The sequence below is a fragment of the Fundulus heteroclitus genome, chromosome 16 (genome assembly GCF_011125445.2).
Source record: "Fundulus heteroclitus isolate FHET01 chromosome 16, MU-UCD_Fhet_4.1, whole genome shotgun sequence".
Classification (NCBI taxonomy): Eukaryota; Metazoa; Chordata; class Actinopteri; order Cyprinodontiformes; family Fundulidae; genus Fundulus; species Fundulus heteroclitus.
In genome coordinates, this window is record NC_046376.1 from 36,468,810 (window position 1) to 36,493,500 (window position 24,691).

At 38.4% G+C, this 24,691-nt stretch overlaps 1 protein-coding gene across 1 annotated transcript in view; it reads right to left on the reverse strand.

The window, feature by feature from the left end:
- mpp2a (membrane protein, palmitoylated 2a (MAGUK p55 subfamily member 2)) overlaps positions 1-24,408 on the reverse strand; it is a 30,410-nt gene extending 6,002 nt beyond the window's left edge. The window contains exons 1-11 of the mRNA XM_012881999.3: positions 24,174-24,408; positions 13,260-13,308; positions 12,921-13,021; positions 12,665-12,820; positions 12,331-12,501; positions 7,536-7,643; positions 5,208-5,327; positions 4,932-5,063; positions 3,518-3,620; positions 290-358; positions 3-164 (exon numbers count right to left, since the gene is read on the reverse strand). Coding sequence (XP_012737453.2) covers positions 3-164; positions 290-358; positions 3,518-3,620; positions 4,932-5,063; positions 5,208-5,327; positions 7,536-7,643; positions 12,331-12,501; positions 12,665-12,820; positions 12,921-13,021; positions 13,260-13,290 — 1,153 coding nt within the window. The 5' untranslated portion in view covers positions 13,291-13,308; positions 24,174-24,408. The remainder of the gene's footprint in view (positions 1-2; positions 165-289; positions 359-3,517; positions 3,621-4,931; positions 5,064-5,207; positions 5,328-7,535; positions 7,644-12,330; positions 12,502-12,664; positions 12,821-12,920; positions 13,022-13,259; positions 13,309-24,173) is intronic.
- Positions 24,409-24,691: the final 283 nt, after the last annotated feature.

Genomic DNA, 24,691 nt, shown 5'->3' on the forward strand with positions numbered 1-24,691 from the left:
ACATGGGATAGTGGTGCCAAAGAGTTGTGGATCTCTGAGCAGAAGCTTGGCCTTCAGTCTTCGCCTCCCAACGCCCTGAGCACCAATCAAAACCAGAGTTTTTCTTTTGAATGGTGGGACCTTTGCCACCTCCTCATACAGCAGGATTTCATGTCTGTCAAACTCTAAGAATGAGATGGATGGTTAAAGGATAGGACATACGCAGGTTAATGAAGAAGAACATTTCAAAATCACTCAGCAAGAAATGCAAATGGTTAGAACTGCACACATCGAGAAATCACACTTTTACCTGCATTTCTCGTGGTCACATACATCATCTTCTTCTTCTTCTTCACTCCAAGGCCAGTGCAAAGATTTCCTGTAACATAACAAAGCAGCTCTTATGTAGAAAGACCTGCATTAGCTTAATGAAACCTTTTACGGTTTGTCACCACCAACTCTGTGTGAAGTAGCGGGTCCATGTAGTTTCCATGCAGAACATGACACAGTACCTTTTCTATTCCAACTTGCTTCTTGTGTATTTAGCTATGGGTAATGTTCAGTTAAAGTACATAAACCACAAAGATTGGGAAATTAAATTCAAATACTTGTTTGTGTGCACAAACTTGGCAAATAAAGCTCATTCTGATTCAGATAATGTTTTCGTGCCTTGTAAAATTAGAATATTAGATAAGATCAAAAGAAAATCATATTTTAAAACAGAAATGCCAGACTTTTGGTCAGCCTGTGGTTCTGCTGGCGTGTTCTAGAAGCACAGATCGCTCTGATAGCTGCCTTCAGGTCATCTGCATTGTTGGTTCTGTTGTCTCATCTTCCTCTTGACGATACTCCATAGATTCTCTGTGGGATTCTGGTCAGCCCAGTTTGCTGGTCAATCAAGCACAGTGACACCATGGTCATTAGACCAGCTTTTGGTACCTTTGGCAGTGTGGGCTGGTGCCAAATTCTTCTGGAAAATGAAATCGGCATCGCCATAAACCTTGTTACCAGAAGGAATCATGGAAATAAATAAATAAATAAATAAAAAACTCCCCCCAGCAGCTCTGACACATGCATATGCTCATTGGAGATGGGCGAAATTAGCGACACAGATGGTAAAGTGGTGAATTGCAGCCAAACTGCATCATGATTCCTCTCATTCATTTAATTTCACTCCCTATCAGTTTAATCATAGATCATCTTTATAATAAGTGTTCAAAACCTCAGTGTCAGTCATTCTTGCACTGGTGACACTTGAGTATACATATGGGACATTACAAATAAATAAATAAAAATGCCCATAAGCCATCTTGAATCTTAAATAAAAGTCCACAAAACATTATATCTGGGTTTTCTATCATCACATTCCTCTCCCTAGTGATTACCAGGGTGAATTTTGTCAACCATTGCGGGGGAAACCTCCCATTCCTCCCTCCTCTGACTGTCGATCTGAATGCACTATCACAGGGGAATTTCAACACCAAGCACGGCCTTGTTTACTTATTAACATTTTTTAATGTGGGCATCATATGTGCTTTTACCTCTGATTTTCAAATTTAATCAGCTTCTCTCTGAAATTTTCTCACAGTTTCTTTGCCTTTTCTCCATGGTTGCCACATCCCCATGATGAAAAAAATCGATCAGCTGACCCATTTTCAATATACATTAATATTCATGAGGAGCTTTACATTGACCATTTATGGTTGAATCTGGCCGTGTAGTTTGCGGAACCTGCTACGCAAATGTTCAAGTACAGGTGTGTACTATAAATGGAAATGTGCATGGTTTGATAAATCAAATTTTTTTCCTTTTTTGCATACGCCATTTTCTTTTTCTTGGTGAACCTACACTTTTAGTATGGATTCTGCGCAAAGTTTTATAAATGAGGCCCTAGTTCTTTTGCTCCTTAGCCCAGGTAAGATGCTTTTGAATATTGTCTGTGATTCAGCAGTGGCTTGACACAAGGAATGTGACATTTATATCCAATGTCTAGGATTCGTATGTGCGTAGTGGTTCTTGATGCACTGACTTCAGCTTCAGTCCACTTCCTGTGAAGTTCCCTCATATTTTTGAATTAATTTTTCTGGACAATCCTCTCAATGCTGAGGTTAATCATCATTGATTACATCACACAAAAAATCATCGGCTGCCCTCTGCCCTCTTTGATTGACATCTACAACTCCCGTTGTCTCAGTAGGGCCAGAAACATCCTGAGGGATACCACTCACCCCGGCTTCCATCTCTTTAACATGCTGCCCTCAGGCAGGCGCTTCAGGTCAATACATACTAGAACAAACAGATTCAGGGATAGCTTCTTCCCCAAAGCCGTCACCATACTCAACCTTCATCCAGATTTGCACTACTGTATTGTATGTGTATTTATGTGTTTTTTATGTGTGCACTTTTATGCACACATAAAAAACAAATCTCATTGTATCTCATGAGATTTCAAATCTCATTGTACTGTGTACAATGACAATAAAGGCTTTCAATTCAATTCAATTATTCTTGTTGCTTGTGCAGGTTTTTTTCAATCACAAATTTTCCTTCCACTCAACTTTCCATTGATATGCTTAAATACAGTAGGCTGTGAATACCCAACCTCTTTAACGCGGACCTTGTGTGGTTTAACCTTCCTGTTGAGGGTGTTAATGACTGACTGTTGGAGAACTGAGGATAGGGCTGGATGATAATTCAACAACGATATATATTGATCGATAGACGTATATCGACGTTATTACATCCTCCGAACCAATCACAAACGCCGACCCAGGAATGCTCCGTCCCTTTCAAAGAGTTCAGAGATCAAGCATACTTTTTTATTTTTTAAAAACTCTCAGTTTTGGTAAAAAGTTGGTTGAATAAAGAGTTGAATTTGAATTCAGTGTTTGTGTGTTCTGCATCTTTTTTGTGTGATGTAATCAATGATGATTAACCTCAGCATTGAGAGGATTGTCCAGCAAAATTAATTAAAAAATCTGAGGGAACTTCACAGGAAGTGGACTGAAGCTGAAGTCAGTGCATTAAGAACCACTACGCATGGTTGCTAAGCAACATCCTAAAATGGCACTTAAAATATATGTTTTGAATTTGTCGATAATTATTGATACCGATCAACATGATTTCTATTTTATCAATATGCTTTTTTTCGATATCGTTCAGCCCTAACCGAGGAGTCAGCGGCCTTCCAAACTATTGTGTGTGGCACGAAATGGAATTTATAGGTAAAAAACAATTCACTTATTTTATTTAATATTCTAATTTTCTGAGACTCTTTGGTTTTAATTATCTGTAAGCCATAATCATCAACATTCCAATAAAATAAAGGTTTGAAATTTTCAAGTCTATGTGTAATGAATATATAACGTATGAATTTCACTTTGACAAAAATATTGAAATTTCTCTTGATATTGTAATTTTTGTAGCCGCACTTGTGCTGCATATGTACAGCACAGGCTTGTAAACTTTCCAGTAGATTGCAGCAAATCCTAATGATTGGGGTTTTAATGACTGACTTGTGTTGTTTAAGTCCATGTACCTGCAGGCGCCAGCTCTACGTCCTTCTTGACAAAAGCTTTTCTCTTCTCCTCCAACATCTGGCTGGGAATCAGCCCTGCACTCCCACCTTCCACGTGACGGGCCTGACCAAAACATGGAGACATACAGCAGTGTTCAAAGTATTGGTGCGTTTGAAATAAACAGAGTAAAATTTCAAGCTCCTTAACTAGCTTTTTTTTCACACACAGAGGCATTAGGAACTCTGCATATAATATTCCAGATTAAATTATGAAAAAAAAACGTAGCATATCTAATTTGATAGGATGTGGGTAAATGGGAATATTAGGATGTCAAATAAAAGAGAGGTGTCCTGATTTTTCTTTTCAAACTGAAATCTGTCCAGTTTGTTTTCCAGATAATCGCTGAACTAAGATTTAGCTATATACCTCCTGCTTCTGAGAAGTGCTTGATATCTGTGTTGCACAGAATAAATTCAAAGACTTGTGGCATCTGAACATTTATTCTCACCAAGAACAATTGAACAGCATCCCACAGTTGCTCTGCATTTTCTTGGTTTTATTGGATTAAGATTCAGGGTATAGACTGGCAGCTTTACAGTGGTCTGAAACTAATTTAGTGAGTTTTACTGATGGGCTTTCAGGTTGTCTTGTTATCACATCAATTTCAAGACCCAAAAAGAACAACTTTATATTCATCAGTCCCAAAATGTTGCTCTGTTGCTTTTAGACGCGTCAGTGAGTTCTTGGCAAACTGTGACTCCTTCAGCATATCTTTTAACAGAGTGACTTCTGGGGGCTATTTGCTAAACGCTTTGCTAGGCCTCTTGTAATTGTTCCAGAACCCTGGAACTGATCACTAGCTGAGTGTTTGCCATTTGGCTATCCATTGACTATTATAGTTTTTTTTCATTGTCTTCCAACTCTTTCTAGTTTTGGTTCATATTTTAAATCAGTTGAGAAAACATTTACTGTACAGCATCATTTTCGGCCTTTCTTTCCAACTTCCCCTCAATAATTATTGTTTTAATCAAGGTAAGTTATTTTTCAGGACAATGTATGGACCGACCCATTTTACTTTTCAGAGAGGAGTGAACTATAGCCACCTGACTGACGTGTTTGTTCACAGAATGAGCAGCCTCGCTGATTGAAACCCTTACTGCTATTATTTTAAACGTTACCCATTTGATTCATGGTTTTTCCCCCACAGGATCACACATGTTATGACTGTTGGGTGTTTTGATGAATAATATGTTTAGTGATGCTGGACTGCTGTTATTTTGAACATAACTGTACATAGAAATACTGTTTACAGTTAAGGCAAAGCACACAAAGAAAGTGAAAATTAGTATAATTCAAATGATTTACTAACTCCTGTATACCCAGAACAAAGACAAACTCTGCATTGTACATTTGCTTTGTGTATATGTCGCCTACCTGCCACCAGTTGACATCATCTTGGTTGACTATCTGAAGGATGTCTCCTGTTTCAAACCTTAAGCCTGCTTCCATACAAGGAATCAGGGTGTCGTTGGCTGGGTCATAGTTATAGTGACACTTGAAAAACACCTGGATAAATTCAAACAGAAGGTATTATGTAAGGGTTTCCCCACTTCTTTAATTTAACAGTCACTGCATTCATTCTGAATGAGAATACTTTTAAATCACAAATAAACCACAACATAACTTAATAATTGGTGTTCCCTGAGTCACCTGTCTTGGTGTAATGGTCTGGTGGTAACTGGGCAGGATCTTCAGAACTACAATTCCACTGGCAGCCTGTAGCTCCTCCAGCAATACTCTGGGGTCCTGGCTCAGGTCCCGTCCATTCACCTGTCAGAAAAAAGACAAGAATGAAATCTGGTAAAATTATTTATTCATACAGCACAGTTTTTTCAGTCTTGTAAACAGTGTTTTGGTGTACTTTATGCATACATTTAAATGAAGGATTTGCACATGTTTTAAAATCACCCTACTCAGTTGCACACTTTGTTATGTATTTTTTGGACTATAAGGCGCACTTAAAAATCCTTAAATCTTCCCAAAAATGTATGGTGTGCTTTATAATCCAGTGCGCCTTATTTATGATTAAAGCTGTGCTTACTGACTGATTTTATGTGGTACAATGTGCTAAAAAAATCTGTTAAAATGTGTAAGTAGGACTTTGGTAAGCAACAAAGCCGTTCCGGTCAATGGATATTTGGAGCATTACGGTACACTGTGTCACTACCTGATCAGACCCCTGAACTGTCTATACGACTGCCTGACTGTAATGTCGAAACTAGAAGTGCATTCATATAAAGACCCCCACATACTCAGCGTACTTCACTCTGTGGAAGTCTGCGCGTACTCAAAGTGGACTTTGCGCATACAGGTATGTGCAGAGCTCAATCTTTATGACCGTGGTTTCACACTATAAACTTGTCAGAGGCAAGAAGTCTTTACAGCAAACAGTTTTATATGTGACACCGAGCTTTATACACTGAGCTGCTCCAAGAAGGCGGTTGTAAGGACGCACGGCATCACAGTCCCTCTCTTTTCTCACTGACAGGTGGGAGCCTGCTGGAAAAGAAATGAAGCTCTAGGTGCTCAGCTAGCTAATCACACATTTTACCATCCATTCCACCACTTCGTCCCACTGGCAGAAGGTGTGGGAATTGTAGGAATTTGCTATAAGAAATGTAGGCAATAGTATGCTCGACTATAAAGGGTAAAACGTCTACAGAGAGTCAGCGTGGAGTCCGCCAAGCTCACAGTATGTGCACAGTACGCCCAAGTATGTGGGAGCCTTTAGGAAGCCCATGCCCCGAGTACGCACTAGCAACAATAAACCTAGTAAGATAATTCAGTATAAAAGTTACGTTTATTTTGGCCTTATGTTAGAAACAGGGCAGTGTAGTCCAACTACTCTGTCCTCCCTACAGAGATGGATAGTTCATCCGCTCAGGAGAGAGCTGTGTACGTGAAGGGGCAGAGTGATATTACACACTTTGGAAGAATATTTAGTGCACCTTATAATCCAGTGCGCCTTATGGTCCGAAAAATACGGTAATTTCTGTATAACTGTAGAGTATTTTTCTTACATTGTAAATGTACTATTTGCTGCTGGTCCACCTGAATTTCTCCACAGTGGGGCAATAACGATTTCTATACTAATGACAAAACCAATAGAATCAGCCACCCTTTTTTCATCTATTAGTAACAATTTATTTTATCCTTGAAATGTAATGTTTCAAATAAAAATAATTTTTAAAAAGTTATTTTTTTAATATGATCAACTTCATTATTTGTTTCTGAGGACAATCACAACATACCAGACTGGTTTATTTGCGACTCACTGAGGGGTCCTGCCCCTTGATTTAAAAGCCACTGCCCTAAAGAATGGAGATCCTTAACTCTGAGATTTCCAAAAGGTTGCATACAATTCTAAACCCAGACTAAGGGTGTAAACTCAGATTGAGAAAACAGAGCTGTATCTAAAAATATTTACTTAAAAATGTCTCATTTTATTTCCCTCAAAAGGTTTTTATATATTCAAAATGTTTGTACATTGAAACCAAAGTGGAGCTGAGGTGAATTTCTTTGCTTGTGAGCAGAAAGTTGGCCGATAAAGCTCATTCTGATTTAAACTCATGGGAAAAACAGCTAGCTTTTGGCCTTCTGTGCGTCTTTGTTTTTGTTGACCTAGATGTTGCCATTTCCACTGTCAGTACATCAATGAGGGACAAAGAAGTTGGAAAAATAGACCAATTCCACTCATCAGCCATTTTCACAGTGAATCTCTGTGTTTTGTGGTTCAGGTTATTTAACATGTTTGGGAGTCTGTGGTCACTGACAGTGAAAAGATCTTGTGGCGATACAATAAATTAAACTTTTTTCTAATTATGTTCTTACCTTTAGACAGAGGGAACGAATTAGATACATTTATAAAGAATACTTAATGTGGTTTCACATTTACTACAACATTATCTAGGTTTTGGAAAAAATAAATCTAAAATCCCAATTTCAAAAAGTGGAGAAAGGTAGAAACTGGATAATTGCCTCTTTGATGACATCTCCAACATGCAGCAGGCCTTGCTGGTCTATAATCCCACCGTGGAGGATGCGAGCTATCACCAGCTCTCCACCTTCCACTTTGAACGTCACACCCTGAAACAAACATAAACTGTCTGTGTGAATTCAGAAATGGCTCAAAGAACATCCAACAAATTATAAAGCTATGATCCTTTTAGGTGAGGTGTTGGCAGAGCTGTTGTTGTTGCCCACAAAACTAAAGAAACGGGAGAGTGCAGCCTCAACAATGTTTCTAGAACGTGACTGATTAGGTAACAACCACAATAATAACATGGATTATGCAAGGGTTAAAACTTATCATATGAATTCTAAATTCATATGCAGAGTACTTTTATTTTACTATAGGTAGGACTACTTATTTTCTCTCAAATAAAATACTCATCTGAAGCACATTTACAAAGACTGACAGGCACAGTGCTGTGGAGAAGTGTTTGCCTCAGATATAACACCTGCTTTTGCCTTTTCCCACAATCGTATTTCAGATCATCAAACTAATTTTAATATCAAAGATAATCTAAGTTAAGTACCAAAAATGTATATTTCAAATCATGATATAATTTATTAGGGGAACAAAGCTATTCAACCCACCCTAGCTCTATGTGAAAAATCAATTACCCCCCATCAATAATTAGTTGTCATTCTTAGTAACAACTACCATCAAGCATTTGGGATAACTGGCAATGAGTCTTTTACAATGATTGTGATGGTGAGGAAGATGAAGAGGACAAAAGCAGAGCAGAGGGCAATGTGGTGAAAGACGAAAAAGAACAAAAGTTGTGTGGCTTTCAAGGAGGAGTTAAGACTCTGTGTGGCCAAGAGGTGCTTCAGACGACTGGACAACTACAACTAACGCCGGAAAGATGACAAGGAGATTTTGTGGTGGAATGGGGAAGTACAGGAGTGTGTTTGGAGAAAGAGATCAGCTAAGATCAGTAAGGAGGGAGAGAAAGATTTCTACAAGTTGGGCTGTTAAATGAGACCTTTGATGAATGTGTAGATGCCTCAGGAACAGATAAGTGTGCTGGAACCAATTTTCAAGAACATGGAAGATGTGCAGAGTTGTGGCAACTACAGAGAAATAAAGTTGATGACCTACACAATGAAGTTTTGGGAAAGAGTTTGACTGAGGTCAGGAGTGAGCATCTGTGAGCAACAGTGTGGTTTCATGCCAAGAAAAATACCACAGATGCAGGATTTGCTTTGAGGATGCTGCGGGAGCAGTGCAGAGAGAGTCAGAGGGAGCTGCATTGTGCTGCAAAGTCTGGAGTAGCAGAGAAGTATGTTAGGGTTGTACATGTATGAGGAAAGGTGTACAAGACGGTGGTAAGACCAGTGACGTCTGGTTTAGAGACAGTGGCACTGAGGAAGAGACAGGAGGCAGAGCTGGAGGAAGCAAAGATGAAGATATTGAGGTTCTCGTTGGGGGTGACAAGGATGGAGAGGATCAGGACTGAGTACATCAGAGGGATGGCTCATATTAGAAGTTTTGAAGATAAAGCCAGAGGCCAGACTGATATGTACAGAGGAGGGATTGCCAGGTAGGAAGACCAAAGAGGAGATTTAAAGCTGAGTTAAAGAGGATATGAAGGTAGATGGTGTGAGAGAAGACAATAGAGAACATAGGGTTGGATAGAGACAGATGACTCGCTGTTGTAACCCCTGAAAGGGAAAAGCCAAAAGACGAAAACATATTTTAAAATCCGTCTGGAGAAATTTGGCCCAGTCCCTGAAGCTGCAAAGCAACTCCAGACCACCATGTTTGACTGTCAGTACAACATTGTTTTTCTGAAATGCTGGATTCGTTTTACTGTGACGGACTGGTGACCTGACAAAAGTATACTTCACCTCTCACCCAAGATAGGCACCAGCGTCCCAGTGACTCTGTTAGTAAATGGATAAGTGTGCATTGCCAATGGATGGATGTTTCCCTTCACACCAGATGCAGACTCAACAGATTGGGATACACATTTTTCACCTTTGTCAGTCAGCCTGCAGAAAATGTCTTAATGCCCCAAAAAGCATCTTGGTGCTTTTTGAGGCATCAAGACAAATGTCATATGGGTCTCTGTGTTCTTTTGGGTCAGCAGTGGGTGTGGCCTTGGAGCTCTCCCATAAATGACATTTTGGCTCAGTCTCTTTCTCATTGTTAAATCATGTACTCTGACCTCAAATGAGGTATGTAAGATCTGCTTTGCTTTAGATGTTCTGAGTTAATTAGTGAGTGCCTTGATGATTCATTCCTAGAGTTATATTTGGAAGGCTGACCTCATGGAAAGCTTCACCACTGTCGCATGTTATCTCCATTTTTAGAGAATGGCTCTCACTGTAGTTCATTGGAGTCCCAAAGCTTTATGTAGCCCAGGCTTCATAAGCTGTTAGATGTAAAAGCCTGTTGTTTAGTTGTCTGAATGTGTGAGAGAGGGAGCTGGCATTTATGGGGTTAACTCAGCCGTACAGCGCAGAGAGAGACGGGCGCGTCTCAGTACTGCGGCTGCGCACAGCGCTCTGAGAGACAGTTGGAAGGAGGACACATGTTCCGGTTGCACGAGAGGCTCTCTGCTTCGGAAAAAGAAAAAAAAGTTAATACATAAACTTAGCGGTTGAAAAAAACCTCGCAAGCAAATTCCAGGATTTATATTTGATGTTGCCTACTCGGCGGTGAGTTTAATATGCTCTTTGAGCGATGTAACACCGAATAAACGTGTGCTAACGTCAGCGCTAATTAGCCGCTAACTGCTAATGTTGATACCATATGCGTTAGCCGTTAGTGTAGCAGCCGGGATGAACTATCATTGAACTCAGCTAACAGAGCTGACGAATTTTCTAAGTCTTAACATGTCAGGGTAGTTCAGATAAATTGCTAGGCAATTATTTGTGAATGTCATTTATCGAAAGTGGTGTGTTGTATTGTATGAAAGGAGAGGGTAATTTGAGTATTTTATTTCATTTACACTGTTGAAGTAAGACTAAAATAAGAATTACCTATTTATGTTAATTCATTTAAATTGATATATAGGTCATATTTGTGTTATTTATTTTAATTAAGGAGTTATGGCCTGTAGTATTTTAATTTACAGAATAAATGAATGAATGTGGCCTGTCCTACAGGTCAGGTTTTTTGTTCTGAGATAAGACTTGGTGACTCTTGACGCGGAGGAAGAGGCATCAGCGACACCAGTGGTCCACGATAAAAAAAGGATACCAGGATTGGATAGCCATCGGGCTGATTCCAAGCATCTGTTGGAGTGACGGGATCCATAGAATTAGATGGCGAGCCAGAACTGAAGGAATAAGAACTGAACGACTCTCCTAAACCTGCGGTGTGGTAGGACAGAGTGAAACGCATTAAAGGGCCCCAACGATACCAAACGAGAACTAAACTGAGCTCATATTTTTTTCTAATTTTCTTTATTTCATATTGTGCGCACTTTATTTCTTCATATTGTTGTCATATTGTTAATATTGTTTACATTCATGATTAACAATACATTTTTCAACGTAACTTGTGTGTGAGTGTGGTCAATGTTGATGTTTTGTCCTGGGCTCCATGAGCGTTACCTTAAAATTCTGATAATTGGCCCAAAACTGTGAACCTGAAACCCAAAATTACATTTAATTCTTAAAAGAAATAAGAGGTGGGTTACATAAAGTGGCGAGCCAGCCAGGAGGAATAAGAACTGAACGACTCTCCTAAACCTGCGGTGTGGTAGGACAGAGTGAAACGCATTAAAGGGCCCCAACGATACCAAACGAGAACTAAACTGAGCTCATATTTTTTTCTAATTTTCTTTATTTCATATTGTGCGCACTTTATTTCTTCATATTGTTGTCATATTGTTAATATTGTTTACATTCATGATTAACAATACATTTTTCAACGTAACTTGTGTGTGAGTGTGGTCAATGTTGATGTTTTGTCCTGGGCTCCATGAGCGTTACCTTAAAATTCTGATAATTGGCCCAAAACTGTGAACCTGAAACCCAAAATTACATTTAATTCTTAAAAGAAATAAGAGGTGGGTTACATAAAGAAAGGGCTTTATAATTCTTGATTTTCATTAGATGAAACAATGACACATTGCTGTTGGACAGGGGTCTGCAACATCAGCCCTCAAGTGTCACTGTCCTGCAACGTTTGGATGCATCCATGCTGGTATACAGTCTGGCAGGATCCACCCTGGGAATTGCTTGTAAACTTAAAATTTACTTTCAAACAACAGGTCTAATAAATTCTAATAAATTCATGATTCAATTATATTTCTATTAGAGAGGGCAAGGTTGGTTTGGATAGGTTTTTACTCCCTTAAAAATGAAAAACATCATCTTGAAAACTACATTTAATAAAATAAAAAAAAAAATTCCTTAGTCTCATTAAAAGCTGTTTGATGATCTGTAATATTTAAGTGTGATAAAAAGTTCTAATATTAATCTGTTTTTGAGATAAAAAAGTTTACTGTGCTATTGTTGGGAATATGTCCTGTTAAACTGTTGCAATTTAATATGTCCGTTATGAGATTAGTCATTTTTTAGGTGAAGAAAAATTGAAAAATGTGGGATTTTAAACACAGGTGAGAAAATCATTTGCAAAGAAAAACTAAATAAAGGAAAACATTCAGTAGGGCTCTACATAATACAAATCATTATGACTGTTTATATTAACAAAAAATGTTTGCTGATTTGGTCATAATGGACATGTTTAGCTGTAATAGAAATACAACTGAAAGTAGATCTCAGCTGTGCTTTATGCAATGACGTTTCTTACCAGATGCTCCCCGGCCACTTTGCGTATGCCAACCATGCGTATAGCATCAGAGGGCAGGATTGGATTGGTTGACTGGCTGTCATCTTGTTCATGATCAACAAAATCACACGGGCTGGGAGGTCGGCTATCACATGTCTGGGAGGCCACTGAATCATGAGTCTCCAGTAGAGACTAAGAAGAGTTTAGATGTGCAACATCAGTTTGGTTTCTTTGTAACATTCAGATATACTGTTAACTAGCCAAATAGACCAAGGAGCTTATTTACAATAAATTCTGTCAGCTCCTGTTTCAAAGTCCTAAAATGCAGCACGATGTATTAATGTCCAAAGCGCACCTGGAAGTGTGGCTGTGTGAGAATGCGGGCGAGCTCAGCTGCAGTGTCAGAGCGCTGTGTGAACGGATCGAGGTCTCTGAGGATCTCCTGCAGGAGCTCCACATTGTTCTCCCCCACTGGCGACAACCGGGGCTCCTTTGGGCTCTCCTCTTGCTCCTAACAGATTGATCAACGTTGATGTAGTATGTTTTTATAAATGTATTTGTATTAAATCCCACTTCTATTTCAAACATTAATATTTGTGTGTATACCACACCAAAGGGCTTTCCATAATGCCTTTGAGGTAGATTAGGTCCAGGTCATTGGCAATAGTGGAGCTGGTGGTGCTGTCGCTCATTGCGTCTAACACCTGGGGAGCTGACACAAACATACAGCAGCAGTTGCACAAACATTCATTTACAAGATAAGAATCCTACCAAGCTTCATATCGCATCATTAACATTACTTTCAAAGAAATGTAAAATTCTTGATTTCAGAATTCAGTTGATGCACAGAGTAGAGCCTTTGGATGAACAGAGAAAGGGGATTTGTAAATAAAAAAGAGAACAATCTTAGGGCGATAGCTGCCAACATGAAGAATTGTGTCAGATCTCACCAGGGTCTGTCCTGGTGGAGGCCACAGGCATGGCAGAACTTCAGTCAATCTGAGAGAGACAGAGAAAGGGAAAACAAGGGTGGCGAAAAAGCTAACAAAGTCAGTGTGAAGTGAAGTTTAAGCAAACGCTGGCAGACATTTTAGAACACTTTAGTAGTTTACGTATATCATCTGTATTTATGTTATTAGAGCAGTATTCATATGTTCAAATGTTGCCAAATCAGCGGCTCAATTTTTTTTTCTGTCTCATTTGTCAAAGAGTAGAAAGTTCAAATATAATGTTAAAACTTCTGTTTGCAGTTTTCCACGAACACAGCAATCATGTGAGGGTAGGGGCTCTGGTCAGATGAGAGCAGTTTTCTTTTGCCTGCTTGACGAATACTATTGACCTGATCTTCAAATGTTTTGCATGTATTAAAACACGTGCAAAATAATTAGCGTGTGCAATGCTGATCTTCATACAATGTGCAAAGCAATTTGCGAGTGTAAAATGAACAGAATAGTGAGTGCAAACATTTTTGTAAGGGTGCCTACATGAATATGCATATTATATGCTAATGACCAAACTGCAAAAAAATATGGGAGGAGGATATGCAAATGTAATAGTTACCTCTGGAAAAGCAATTCATCAAACCTAAAATTGATTGTGAGCAAACAGTGGCACGCTAATAAACAAACAAAACTGAATATTAACCGCCATCCGAGAACAACCATCACTATATAGGAACATTAGAGGGAGGGTGCACCTAAAGTGCGCATTAACTTGTGGAAAGAGGGATTTTCCCCCCTCCCTCAATGTTCCTTTACATGCTCTGTACGAAACATGGTTTTGTTGTAATATATTATTATGGGGCTTCCTTAGTTTGCGATATTTTGGGTCAAGCGGCTGTTGTCCGGAGTTGGTGGAGGTAAATCCAGCTGTTTAGAGATTAATCTCGCGTTAAGCCTGACCGTACAGGTCCTTCCTAGACTAAACTCTGTCAGAGGGGGTCGGGGAGGAGCTGGCAACCCTTCCTTCGTTGTGACTGACATTTAATACTTTAAATGTAACTTTTTACTTTTGTTTGTAGCACTTTGGGATGTAAAATGTACTATGATATATAAATATACATTATTATTATCATTATTATATTTTAAATAATTATCATCATCATCATCAACATCATTACCTCCATCTACATTAGTATTATTCATCTTTCTTTTACAGCAGCTCCCAAACTGCTAGTAGCATGCAATTTACTCATCTAAATGGAGAAGACCAAATTGGTTTTGGAAGTCTTATCCATTGCGGACACAATCTTTGTAAATCACCCGCAACACACCCACTTATTGCATGTGTAATATTTCTTTGTCCATGCAATTTGGCACTCCTTATTTGGAATCTCTGAATAATCAGGCCCTATATGTGGTGAGAAACTAACACTGCATGTAAACATGAACACGAAATTCCCCACAGTGAAACATAGTGGAAGGAGCATCATCATGCTGGGTGAACAGTTTTATTTCAGCAGTTACATTTGCAGCAAATGGATGCTCCAGAAACATTGACTCAAGGAGGCTGATTTTTATATGTAAGAAAATGTGAACCAATGTATCCTTTTTCATCCACCAATCATTTCAAAATGATGAACTACTTTGTGTGGGTCTAATCACAAAAAATGAAAATTAAATACATTACAATTTGTGTTCATAATGTGGCAAAATGTGAAAAGGTTCAAGAAGTAGGACCCTTTTTGTAAAGTATAGTATCTGTAAAGTTAGGTAATAGTCAGATATGTGAAGTAGTGCTATGTCTACAGAGAATTTAGGAAAAAAGGTCAATTAAACTGCATCAGCTTGGCACAAGGACAATTTCTTTCCTTTTCTCTACTCTGACTTATGAAAAAATAACTAAGAGTAGCACATTTTGGCAGAAATGAAACCCGATTTAAGTCTTTAAATCTAGTTTTAAGCCTAAACTTCACTAAATGTAAATTTACAGTCACAGTTTCTTTACATATTGCCTATTATCAGACGTTACACTGGTAAAATAAATAAATAAATAAAACAACCCTTCAAGTATAGTCTCTTAGTACATTTTAAGTGCACCTGAGCACAGAATTTCTTTTTGTCAACACGACACAACAAACACACACACACACACACACACACACACACACACACACAGAGCAATGATGTCACCAAGAGAAGGAGGCGCTTCTGCGATTGTTCCAGAAGGAAGGCTCTTTATAGAGAGTTGAGGGAGGGAATAAAGAGGGACATGTGGGTGTAACCATTCTATACCTCACCATGACAACACATAATGCCAGAGTTATTTGGATCAAGTAGTGTCTTTACATGTAACTATCCATGTTGGAATGAAAAGCTGCTGTGAAATGTCATGGCTGCCATGGCAACGTGTCCTCCATCAGTTTTTCGCTCATGTATTGCTGCTTATCGCTACAGTAGGGATTACACAACACCTAAAGCAAAAGCAGAATAGACTGTGAGAAAAAGTGATTAAAATAAAAATCGATTGAAAAAAGTATGAAAGAGATGACAATGATAATTACTACTATAAAAATCACTGTTTTAGTCATCTATTGCACATTTATTTAATGTCAACAAAAATTATAGGAAACACTGAAGATCCAAATTGTGATTTTAAGTACAGCAAAATGTTAAACTAATCACTCAAAAATGTGATGAAGACAATTACTTTTGGTTAAAGTAAAACCGTATATCACAAACACAGAATTTGTTATTATAAAGCTCATTAGACAGGCAAAATGTCTGTCTAAAAAAAAGCATGAAAAAGCAAAACTATTAACATTAGAAGAAATTGTACACCAACTAAGTTCCGCCTCCTGCTGTCTCGGTGTTCTACCCACAACGTTCTTTCAGAAAGTTTTGCCTGTCACAATGTCTGATTTGACTCTGATAATAAACATGTCCCATCTGTCACCCCCAGTCTATAAAAACAACAATTATCAAACCACTGATAACTGCCAAAGTCACACCCATGGCAGATACATACAATTTTTTACTATTGCATAAAAGTACAATATTTTTTTGCCAGTAATCTCAAAGTGAAACGGTTATTTCATAGATATTTATTACACACAGCACAATGGGTCACGCTTTCATTTCTCATCATTTTGATGATCATCGCTTACAGGTAAAGAAAACCCAAAATTCAGTGTCTTAGAAAATGTAAACATCCCTTTGGACCAATTAAAAAACATGTTTTAAGGACAAATATTAGACTTCTGAAAAGTATGTCAATTTTTATGTACTCAATATTTGGTTGGGTCTCCTCTTGCATGAATTACTGCATCACTGTGCCATGGCATGGAGCGATCAGCCTGTGACACTGTAGCCCAGATTGCTTTTTTAGCTGCCTTCAGGTCATCTGCCTTGTTGGGTCTGGTGTCTCTCATCTTCTTCTTAACAACAGCTGAGATATTTTCTATGGGATTCAGATCAGGCCAGCTTGCTGGCCAATCAAAAACAGCAGGTCATTGAACTTGGCAGTGTGGGTAGGTGCAAAGCCCTGCTGGAAAATAAAATCAGCTTCTCCATATAGCTTGTCTGCAGAGCGAAGATCTAAAAATTCCTGCTAGACGGCTGCATTTTCTGTGGACTTCAGAAAACCCAGTGGACCATAACCAGCCGATGACATGGCACCCAAAACCATCACTGACTATGGCAACGTCTCTCTGGATCTCAAGCAACATGGATTCCAGGCCTCTCCACTCTCCTTTCAGACTCCGGAACCTTGATTTCCAAATGAGATGCAAAATTTACTTTTATCTGAAAACAGAACTTTGGACCATTGAACAACGGTCCAGTTCCTGTTCTCCTCAGGACTGGTTAGATGCTTCTTACCAATCATTAAGACAAAGACTTGGAATATATCACTCTATTTGTAATTATACCATATAATATATGAGTTTTGCTTTCTGAGATGGCTGGCAAAAAATATTGCACTTTTACCCAATTTTCTTTGGGATGAATCCATAAATGCGTGGTCACAAAATTTCACTCACACATGATTGCAAACGGAAGAGTGAGACAACAATGAAAAGACAGAGAATGGTGCATAAAAAAATCTGTTATTTATTTACAAAATAATAATTACACAAGGCTTTTACAAGAGGAAAAAGTGTCAGAAAGAATTTGGACCTGGCCAATCAGACTTGAAAATCCAGCAGCAACCAACGACTGCGGACAAATTTATGTTAACGTAGTGTTTATCGTTGTGCTGTAATGCACAACCGCTAGTGTGTGCCCCCCCCAAATCTTTCATCACCAGCTGTCACTCTTCAAAAGGATAAAACAAATCAAATAATGTCAATGGGAATTTGCAACAATAACAGCAAAAGTGTTTCCCAGTTCTTATCTCAAACTACAAACACTGATATTGGCACAGTGACAAGCCCAGAGGTTCTGAAAACAAGTTATTTCATACAATACTTAGTTTTCCTATGCAAGATCCCATTTGTTATTGAAACAACACAGAGTTATTTCCCAGAGTTAAAGTAGCAAACATTACTGAGAAAATATTGTTGAAACTAAATAAAAAAATATGAGTTTCAAACAAATCGAATATTTCTAGATTAATAAAAAAGTAGAAGATGTTATTCAGGATGTTTTGTTGCACCTACTGTATTAATGAAAGACTCAACACTGATATGAGAACTTTAACATTAGTTAGCATTTCTATTATTTAATTGATATTAACATTTTCTAACTAACATAATTCCAACCATATTTAAAATGTAGACCATTTTAATTCAAATAATAATGTGTGATGGATAACTACCGCTTGTAAAAACACATGACGTTTACACTTAATCCAACATTTCTGTCTTGTTTTCCTGTTGCTGTTTCATACAGTGGATGATAACATCCTGGTTAAAAGATGGGTAAGGTGTGCAGAATTGTCTGGTACTATGCTAAATTGGTTCAGATCTTATTTTACAGACATGGACTACTTTGTGTCATTTGGTAATTATGAATCAGTGCAAAATAAAGCTCACATGTGGGGTACTTTAAGGCTCCATTTGCACAACGCTTTTATTCAACATCTATATGATCCCATTGGCTCAGATTATAGAGTACTACAATATCTCCTCTAATATCAATGCTGATGTCACCATTTGACTATAGCCCAACAGAGTTGTCACTGAGTCAATGTGTGGGCTAAAGACCACAGAGCAAACAAAGAATCTGTGTCATCATGAACTCACTGATATTTATCAACCAGTCTATCAAAAATAAGCCTACTAACACAGAATAAAGGCTTCTATTCCAAACATGACACAAAAAAACTGGTTCATGTTTTATTTTCAGTAGTTAGATTATTGTAATGGAGTATATACATGTAAAAAAAAAAATCTGCCATCTGAAGCTTATCCAAAAGACAGCAGCTAGTCCTGACTAATACCAAGAAAATGGATCACATCACACCACACATGAACAGATTTCACTCAGGATCATTCAGATATCAGACGGGAAATCTTGTGAATCCTCTAAAGATTAAATGTGATTTCAGAGTAAATAAACATGGACGACGGAGAAGAATGGTGACAGTTTGTGGACTGATTTTAATGGAGAAAAAACATAACAGAAAGAAAATGCAATGTTTAAAGGAGTGGCGACAGCGCAACCAGGGGACTCTACGTTTGCGGTTTTTCTTTTAGGGTTTCCCTCACCACAATTTCTGATTGGCTACACGTCACATTCAGAGCCTCGCATGCTTATTTGTCCTCGGGGGACACCACTCACACCAGGATACCGGGGCAAGACAATCCAACATGTTTAATATCCCCGATTTGAGGTTGGAGCGGTCCCGACACTGAAGGGACCAGATCACTGTCATCACACCACACATGACAGGAATATCTCTTAAAATTATCTTAAAAGCCTCGGTGATAGTCTGCGCCTCTCGGAAGGGGAGGATGGGGGCAGAATTCGGGCTAAAATCCTACCATGTTAACCATAGTGGTCCTTAATATTAATGTCGTTGCTCCCTTTCTGGACTTCCTTGGAGAAAGACCTTTTCATTACTAATCGCCCCTTGGCCAATCACTGAAAAGCAGTGCGTTCACTCAAAACACAGCTCGATTTAGCTCAGTCTGACCCTGGCCTTGAGCAGAGCCAGAGAAACCCGGGTTGGCCCTGAAATAAACTGCTCCTGAAACACGGCCCAACCAAGTCGGTGAGCTGGGGCTAAAGTATAACGAGTGATGCTGAAACTCCTGTCTATTGAAGAGCTGCAGAAACATTGTTGACCAGTCTATGGGTGATAATATAGGGGAAAACAATGAAAGAACAAACCTCTTGTTATTTTCCATTATAGTAATCAACAAAAATACAGACTGGAATTTTTTTTTTAATAGAAATACAAACGGAAGGTAGTATGAATGATGGATGGATTTGGACAATAGGTCACAGAATTATTCTCTGAAATAGAAATATGCTTTCATGCTCTTGTTTTCCCTTTGCCGACTTATCCAGGCCTGAAAAACAAATCAGACTCCATACTTTTCTACTGTTTTTTTTATCATCATGCAAAGGACTATTGTCTCCCTTAGCTTTTGTTCTTTATGCTTTCCCTGGGCTAACCCCGCCCCGTGACCCCCTCCTTCCCTCTCTATCCTATCATCCTCTCTTTTATTACCAAGCTATTTATGCCCCAGCCCACTCATCACTGCCCCTCCTCCTTTTAGCTCCCACCACCATCTGCTGTGCTGAGCCATGAAACAAATGTTGTCATAGGCACAGTTACACAGCCCACTTAGGAAGTGTTAATATAACGACATTTACGGCAGCCATATCTTGTTCTACTTATTCAGTTTTTATATTTTTAAACATAATAGTTGGAAATACGATCTTATGAATCAGTTCATTGGCTATAACTTTTTTCTTTTACACATTTAGAACAAGATGTCTCAATCTGCGGCTTAGATGTTATGATCATGGTGTGCTTGCATCCAAGTGTGGGGTGCTATTACTGATTCGAATCAGACACATTTCTGTTTCTCAACTGTTAACCAGCTGACTGAAAATAAAAAGCAGATCAGTTTATGATCAGTGAACACAGCAGTAAGTGCTATCACCATTAGCTGACACAATTTCACTGTGGAAGTTCTTATGAGTGAAGAGAACTGAAATTTAGCTATTTGAAGTATTGGTGTTTTAAGAGAGAGAAAGAACCAAAACTGTTAGAACCTATTTAGCAGGATCAACTTTTTTCCCCCATCTCAAACATGTGTTGTAATTGCTGTGGTTAATTGTGACAGAGTGGGAGCAGATAATGGGAAGCCTGCGCAGAGTACAGTTGCTCTATTTCATCCTTTTGAACTTTCAACTGTCAGTAATGGAACACGCTCAATTTGGAAATTTAACTCTTTTCTAACTCTCTTCAAAAAGCTGTCAAAGCAACAATCCACAATTGTTAGGGAACGCACAGTGTTTTAGAAATGCTAGATCACATAATTTCTAGTATAAGACTGTAAAGACAGTTATAAATGTCAACTCTAATCTTTGTGTCAAAACCCTGATTGCAGTGACTGTCCTCACATACAGTATGACGCCACCTCTGCTCCTATCTAATATAATTACTGACCACTCATGGAATGAAGTCTAGAAGAGATCATTTAGAACGCTGTTTTTATATTTCCTTAAAATAGAATTAGGAATCAGCTCAAATCTGTGTCCTCTGGTCAATGCATTCCAAAAACCAGTGTCAGTATTCACAAAGATGTTCAGTCTCTTAGAGCGCTCCTGTCTTAGCCTAAAAATTCCTGCCCAGGAGTTTTAGCTTCAGAGTGTTTCAGATAGTTGCTGAAAGCAACTCTGAGAAAGGAGACGTCAAAGTTTTATCTTAGTGTGGAGCCCACTGGTAATTAATGGATTCTGTGACATGATGACGTAAGTTAGCAAAATTAAATAATTGTCACACAGCATCAAAATGTTTCAATGTACCTTATTTTCTCATCATTTTGATTAGCTTTTTATGTTTACTCGTCATGCTAGTCATTTTACTACATATTTTATTTCATATTCATGCATATTAACTGTCCATGCCAAACTTGAACACAGCATTGCGTGCACAAGAGAGTTGTCACTCCCCGATCTCTACCGGAAGCACCATCCTTTTCTTCTTGTCTTATTTTGGGTGGGATGTTTATTGTTGTATTTCGTTGTAGTTGTATGAATATTGCATGATTTAAAGGGAATAAAAAAATACAGAATTTTTTTTTTTAAATTGCATTGCAATCGACACACAGAATGGATCCGTTTGCAGTCTTTCGTCACCTGCAGTTATGTTTTTGCAAGAAATAAACGATGTGGCTACAATAACAACAAGGTCTTCTCTTGTCTGTGATGGGTCCACTAGAGGACGCATAGACAGCATACAATATATTTTTCATACAAAATAATGTCTGTTGTTATAAACTGAACCATAGTATTTTGTAAGAAAGGATGGAAATACTTTTTTCCGGTCCTTTTTAAAAACTAATAGTGCATTCAATGGCGACGCGGAAGTTATTCTGTTTGCACATGCGCAAAGGAGCTGATGGTATGGATTGTGCTACCGGTACATATTGGGTAGTGACAAGCGTGATGACGTCAGTAACCGCTTGTCCAGTAAACAAAGCAAGCATGGCTGATAGAAAGTGGTCGAAGCGGCGGGAATACTTCTGTTCTGAGGAAGTACCTGGTCACTACTGCCAATTTAGCAAACTTCTCACTACATTTACTGACTTTTCAGAGTGCATCCAGCGACCTTTTTTTTTTCTTTCAAAAAAGCAACTAGTGAAAAATCTAGCGTTATTGGTCCTATGTGGCTTCCCGTGAAAGTAACATTTGTTCTGGAGTCAGAGTTTTGGGAGAGTGGCGATGGCTGCTGTGGGAATTCCTGCTTCTCCAACCACTGTCTCACAGACGGGACAGCTGCTATAGCCTCGTCCTGAAACTCGCTCTAGTCAACGCAGAGAGGACGGAATCTCCGTTCCCTCATTGCAAATGTATCCTACCCTGATTTACAAAGCGGGATTAAATATGTTTTTGGATATATTTTTTATCTTTTCTGAAACTGTTGCACTAAAACAATTCCCCTAAACACTCTGTGCCTCTGATAACTGCTGTTTTGGTAAAAATGTGTTTTGTGTGCTGTGGATTCAGGCAATGTGTTAAAATTCATAAATAATTTAATAAGGTTCATTTGTAGATCTAAATAAGTTTTTATATTGAGAAATAAATATGTTTATAATAAAAAAAGATTTTATTAGTAAACTATCATTTACTACTACATAAAAACACAAAGGTACTGGTATCGATTCCCAGGGTACCCATCCCTGGTTGTGTCTGCCTGTATGTATTGTTTGTGTGCATCCTGAGCTGGTGTCTGTCTCAAAAAAAGTTTCACCACGGTAACACGCAGTTAGAATTTTACAATCTCTTGATTCTAAAAATTATAGAAAAGAAACTGGCCTCAAATCTCTTATTGGTGCATCTCAACATTTTACTGAAGTTGGCATGGTTTAAAGAGCTGTAGATTACATTCAATTTATAGCTTCCCATCCTGCTTTTGAGAAAAGAGCTTTAGTTTAAATAGCTTTAGATTAAAAAAAAAAAAGTTTAAACTACTGCTCAATCTTGGACTGAATTATTCTACAGATTCTTTAAAATAGAGTTTATGATTTGTGAATTATTTTTGCATGAGTCCCGCATGTGCACCAAAATAGTGGTAACAGATCACATTTTATGGCTGTGCTTTACTCTGCTCTGCCAGCCTGGTGAGCATTTTGATTCCAGTTTTTTTCCTACCAGGCTGTTTTGTCCCTCCTCAAGAGGTTACGACTGGAGCTGAGTAGGGCTCAAATGTGACGTGAACAGACTGCTGTTCACTAATTGGCCAAGGCCATGGGAAAATAGAGAAATGTTGAACTGAAGACGGGCAACATTAATATTAAAGACCACTATGAACAGAGTGGGTCAAACTGAAAATATACTTTCACTATATACAAACCATGAACCACGTCTAAAGGAAAAAAGGACATTTCAAATTTCTATATGAAGATAGGTGCGCTGTATTTAAGCTAAATCAGATCCAAGGCTCAGGAAAGGTTTCTCTCATTTTACCCACACTGATACCTATTAGGTTTTGTTTCTAAAACTGTTTGGTTCTAAAAGTTCTCCACAGTCCCTGATTGAACCATCACATGGTTTTTCACTTTAAAATCCTTCTAGTCATTCTGACCAAAAACCTCCTCATAAATCCCTAAATTTTAACTCCTTAAGGAGTAAATTAGCAGACCAGACAGTATTGTCTGCTCCGTCCACTAAAACTAGTTTCAAAAATAGCCTTTTTTGCTTTTTCACTGACCACAAACTATTTTAGTCCAGGTTTTACCAGTTTAAGTATATATTTAAACTATTGGTAATCTTAGGCTGTGCAGTAGACTGAAATATCCGTTTATAGAAAATGAAAAGGCAGATCATCGGATGTCCTTCAAGTCTTTAAACCTTTTCTTTCATAAATACTATTTTAAATGGTGCCTGTTGTATATGAACCTACTGTGTGTGTAACCCCCTAACATGCGTGCACACAATGGGAGAGATGCAGAGAGCTCTTCTAATTAGTCCCAGAGGTCATGTATATTAGAAAATAAAACACATAATTTCAAATTCCGACCAGGCTGAGAACAAAGAAACTATTTACCACATCCACCACAGGCTCACTATCACCGTATGCAGTGATTACATCACTCACACATACATTTTATCAACACACATCCACTAGCGTCTCCCAGAAATTAAACAACCGAGGAGGGAACATGATTTAAAGGGAATAAATCAGCAGCTGTTTGTCTCCGGCAAACAGCTGCTCTTTGTTCCGGTCTGTGGAGACCATCCTCCTACCTTTGAACAAGGAGACAAGCTTCCCGCTGTATGGATGCCTAGTGCGTGTCTTGTTGTCGTCTTGCTTGTTGTCGACGTGAAAAACGGCGACGGCGTCAACGTGACTGAAAGGATACCCGCAGCTTCCGTGAACACTTCACAATAAAATATTTTGCCATTTGGCGATAAAGCACAATCTGCCAAAATCTCCCGGATGTAGCCTAAACTACAAACAGCGCTGCTCGAGGTCTGCGGTTCCTGTCTCACAACGACATTAATCATTGTTTTCGAAGCACCACCGAATACACCAGTGAGTCCCTCCTTCTGTTGCCCCACACAACCAAACACACCCACTCCCCAACAAAGAACATTGGTCAATATAATAATACAATACAATACTATACTATACATATATATATATATATATATATATATATATATATATATATATATATATATATATATATATATATATATATATATATAGATATAGATATAGATATAGATATAGATATAGATATAGATATATAGATATAGAT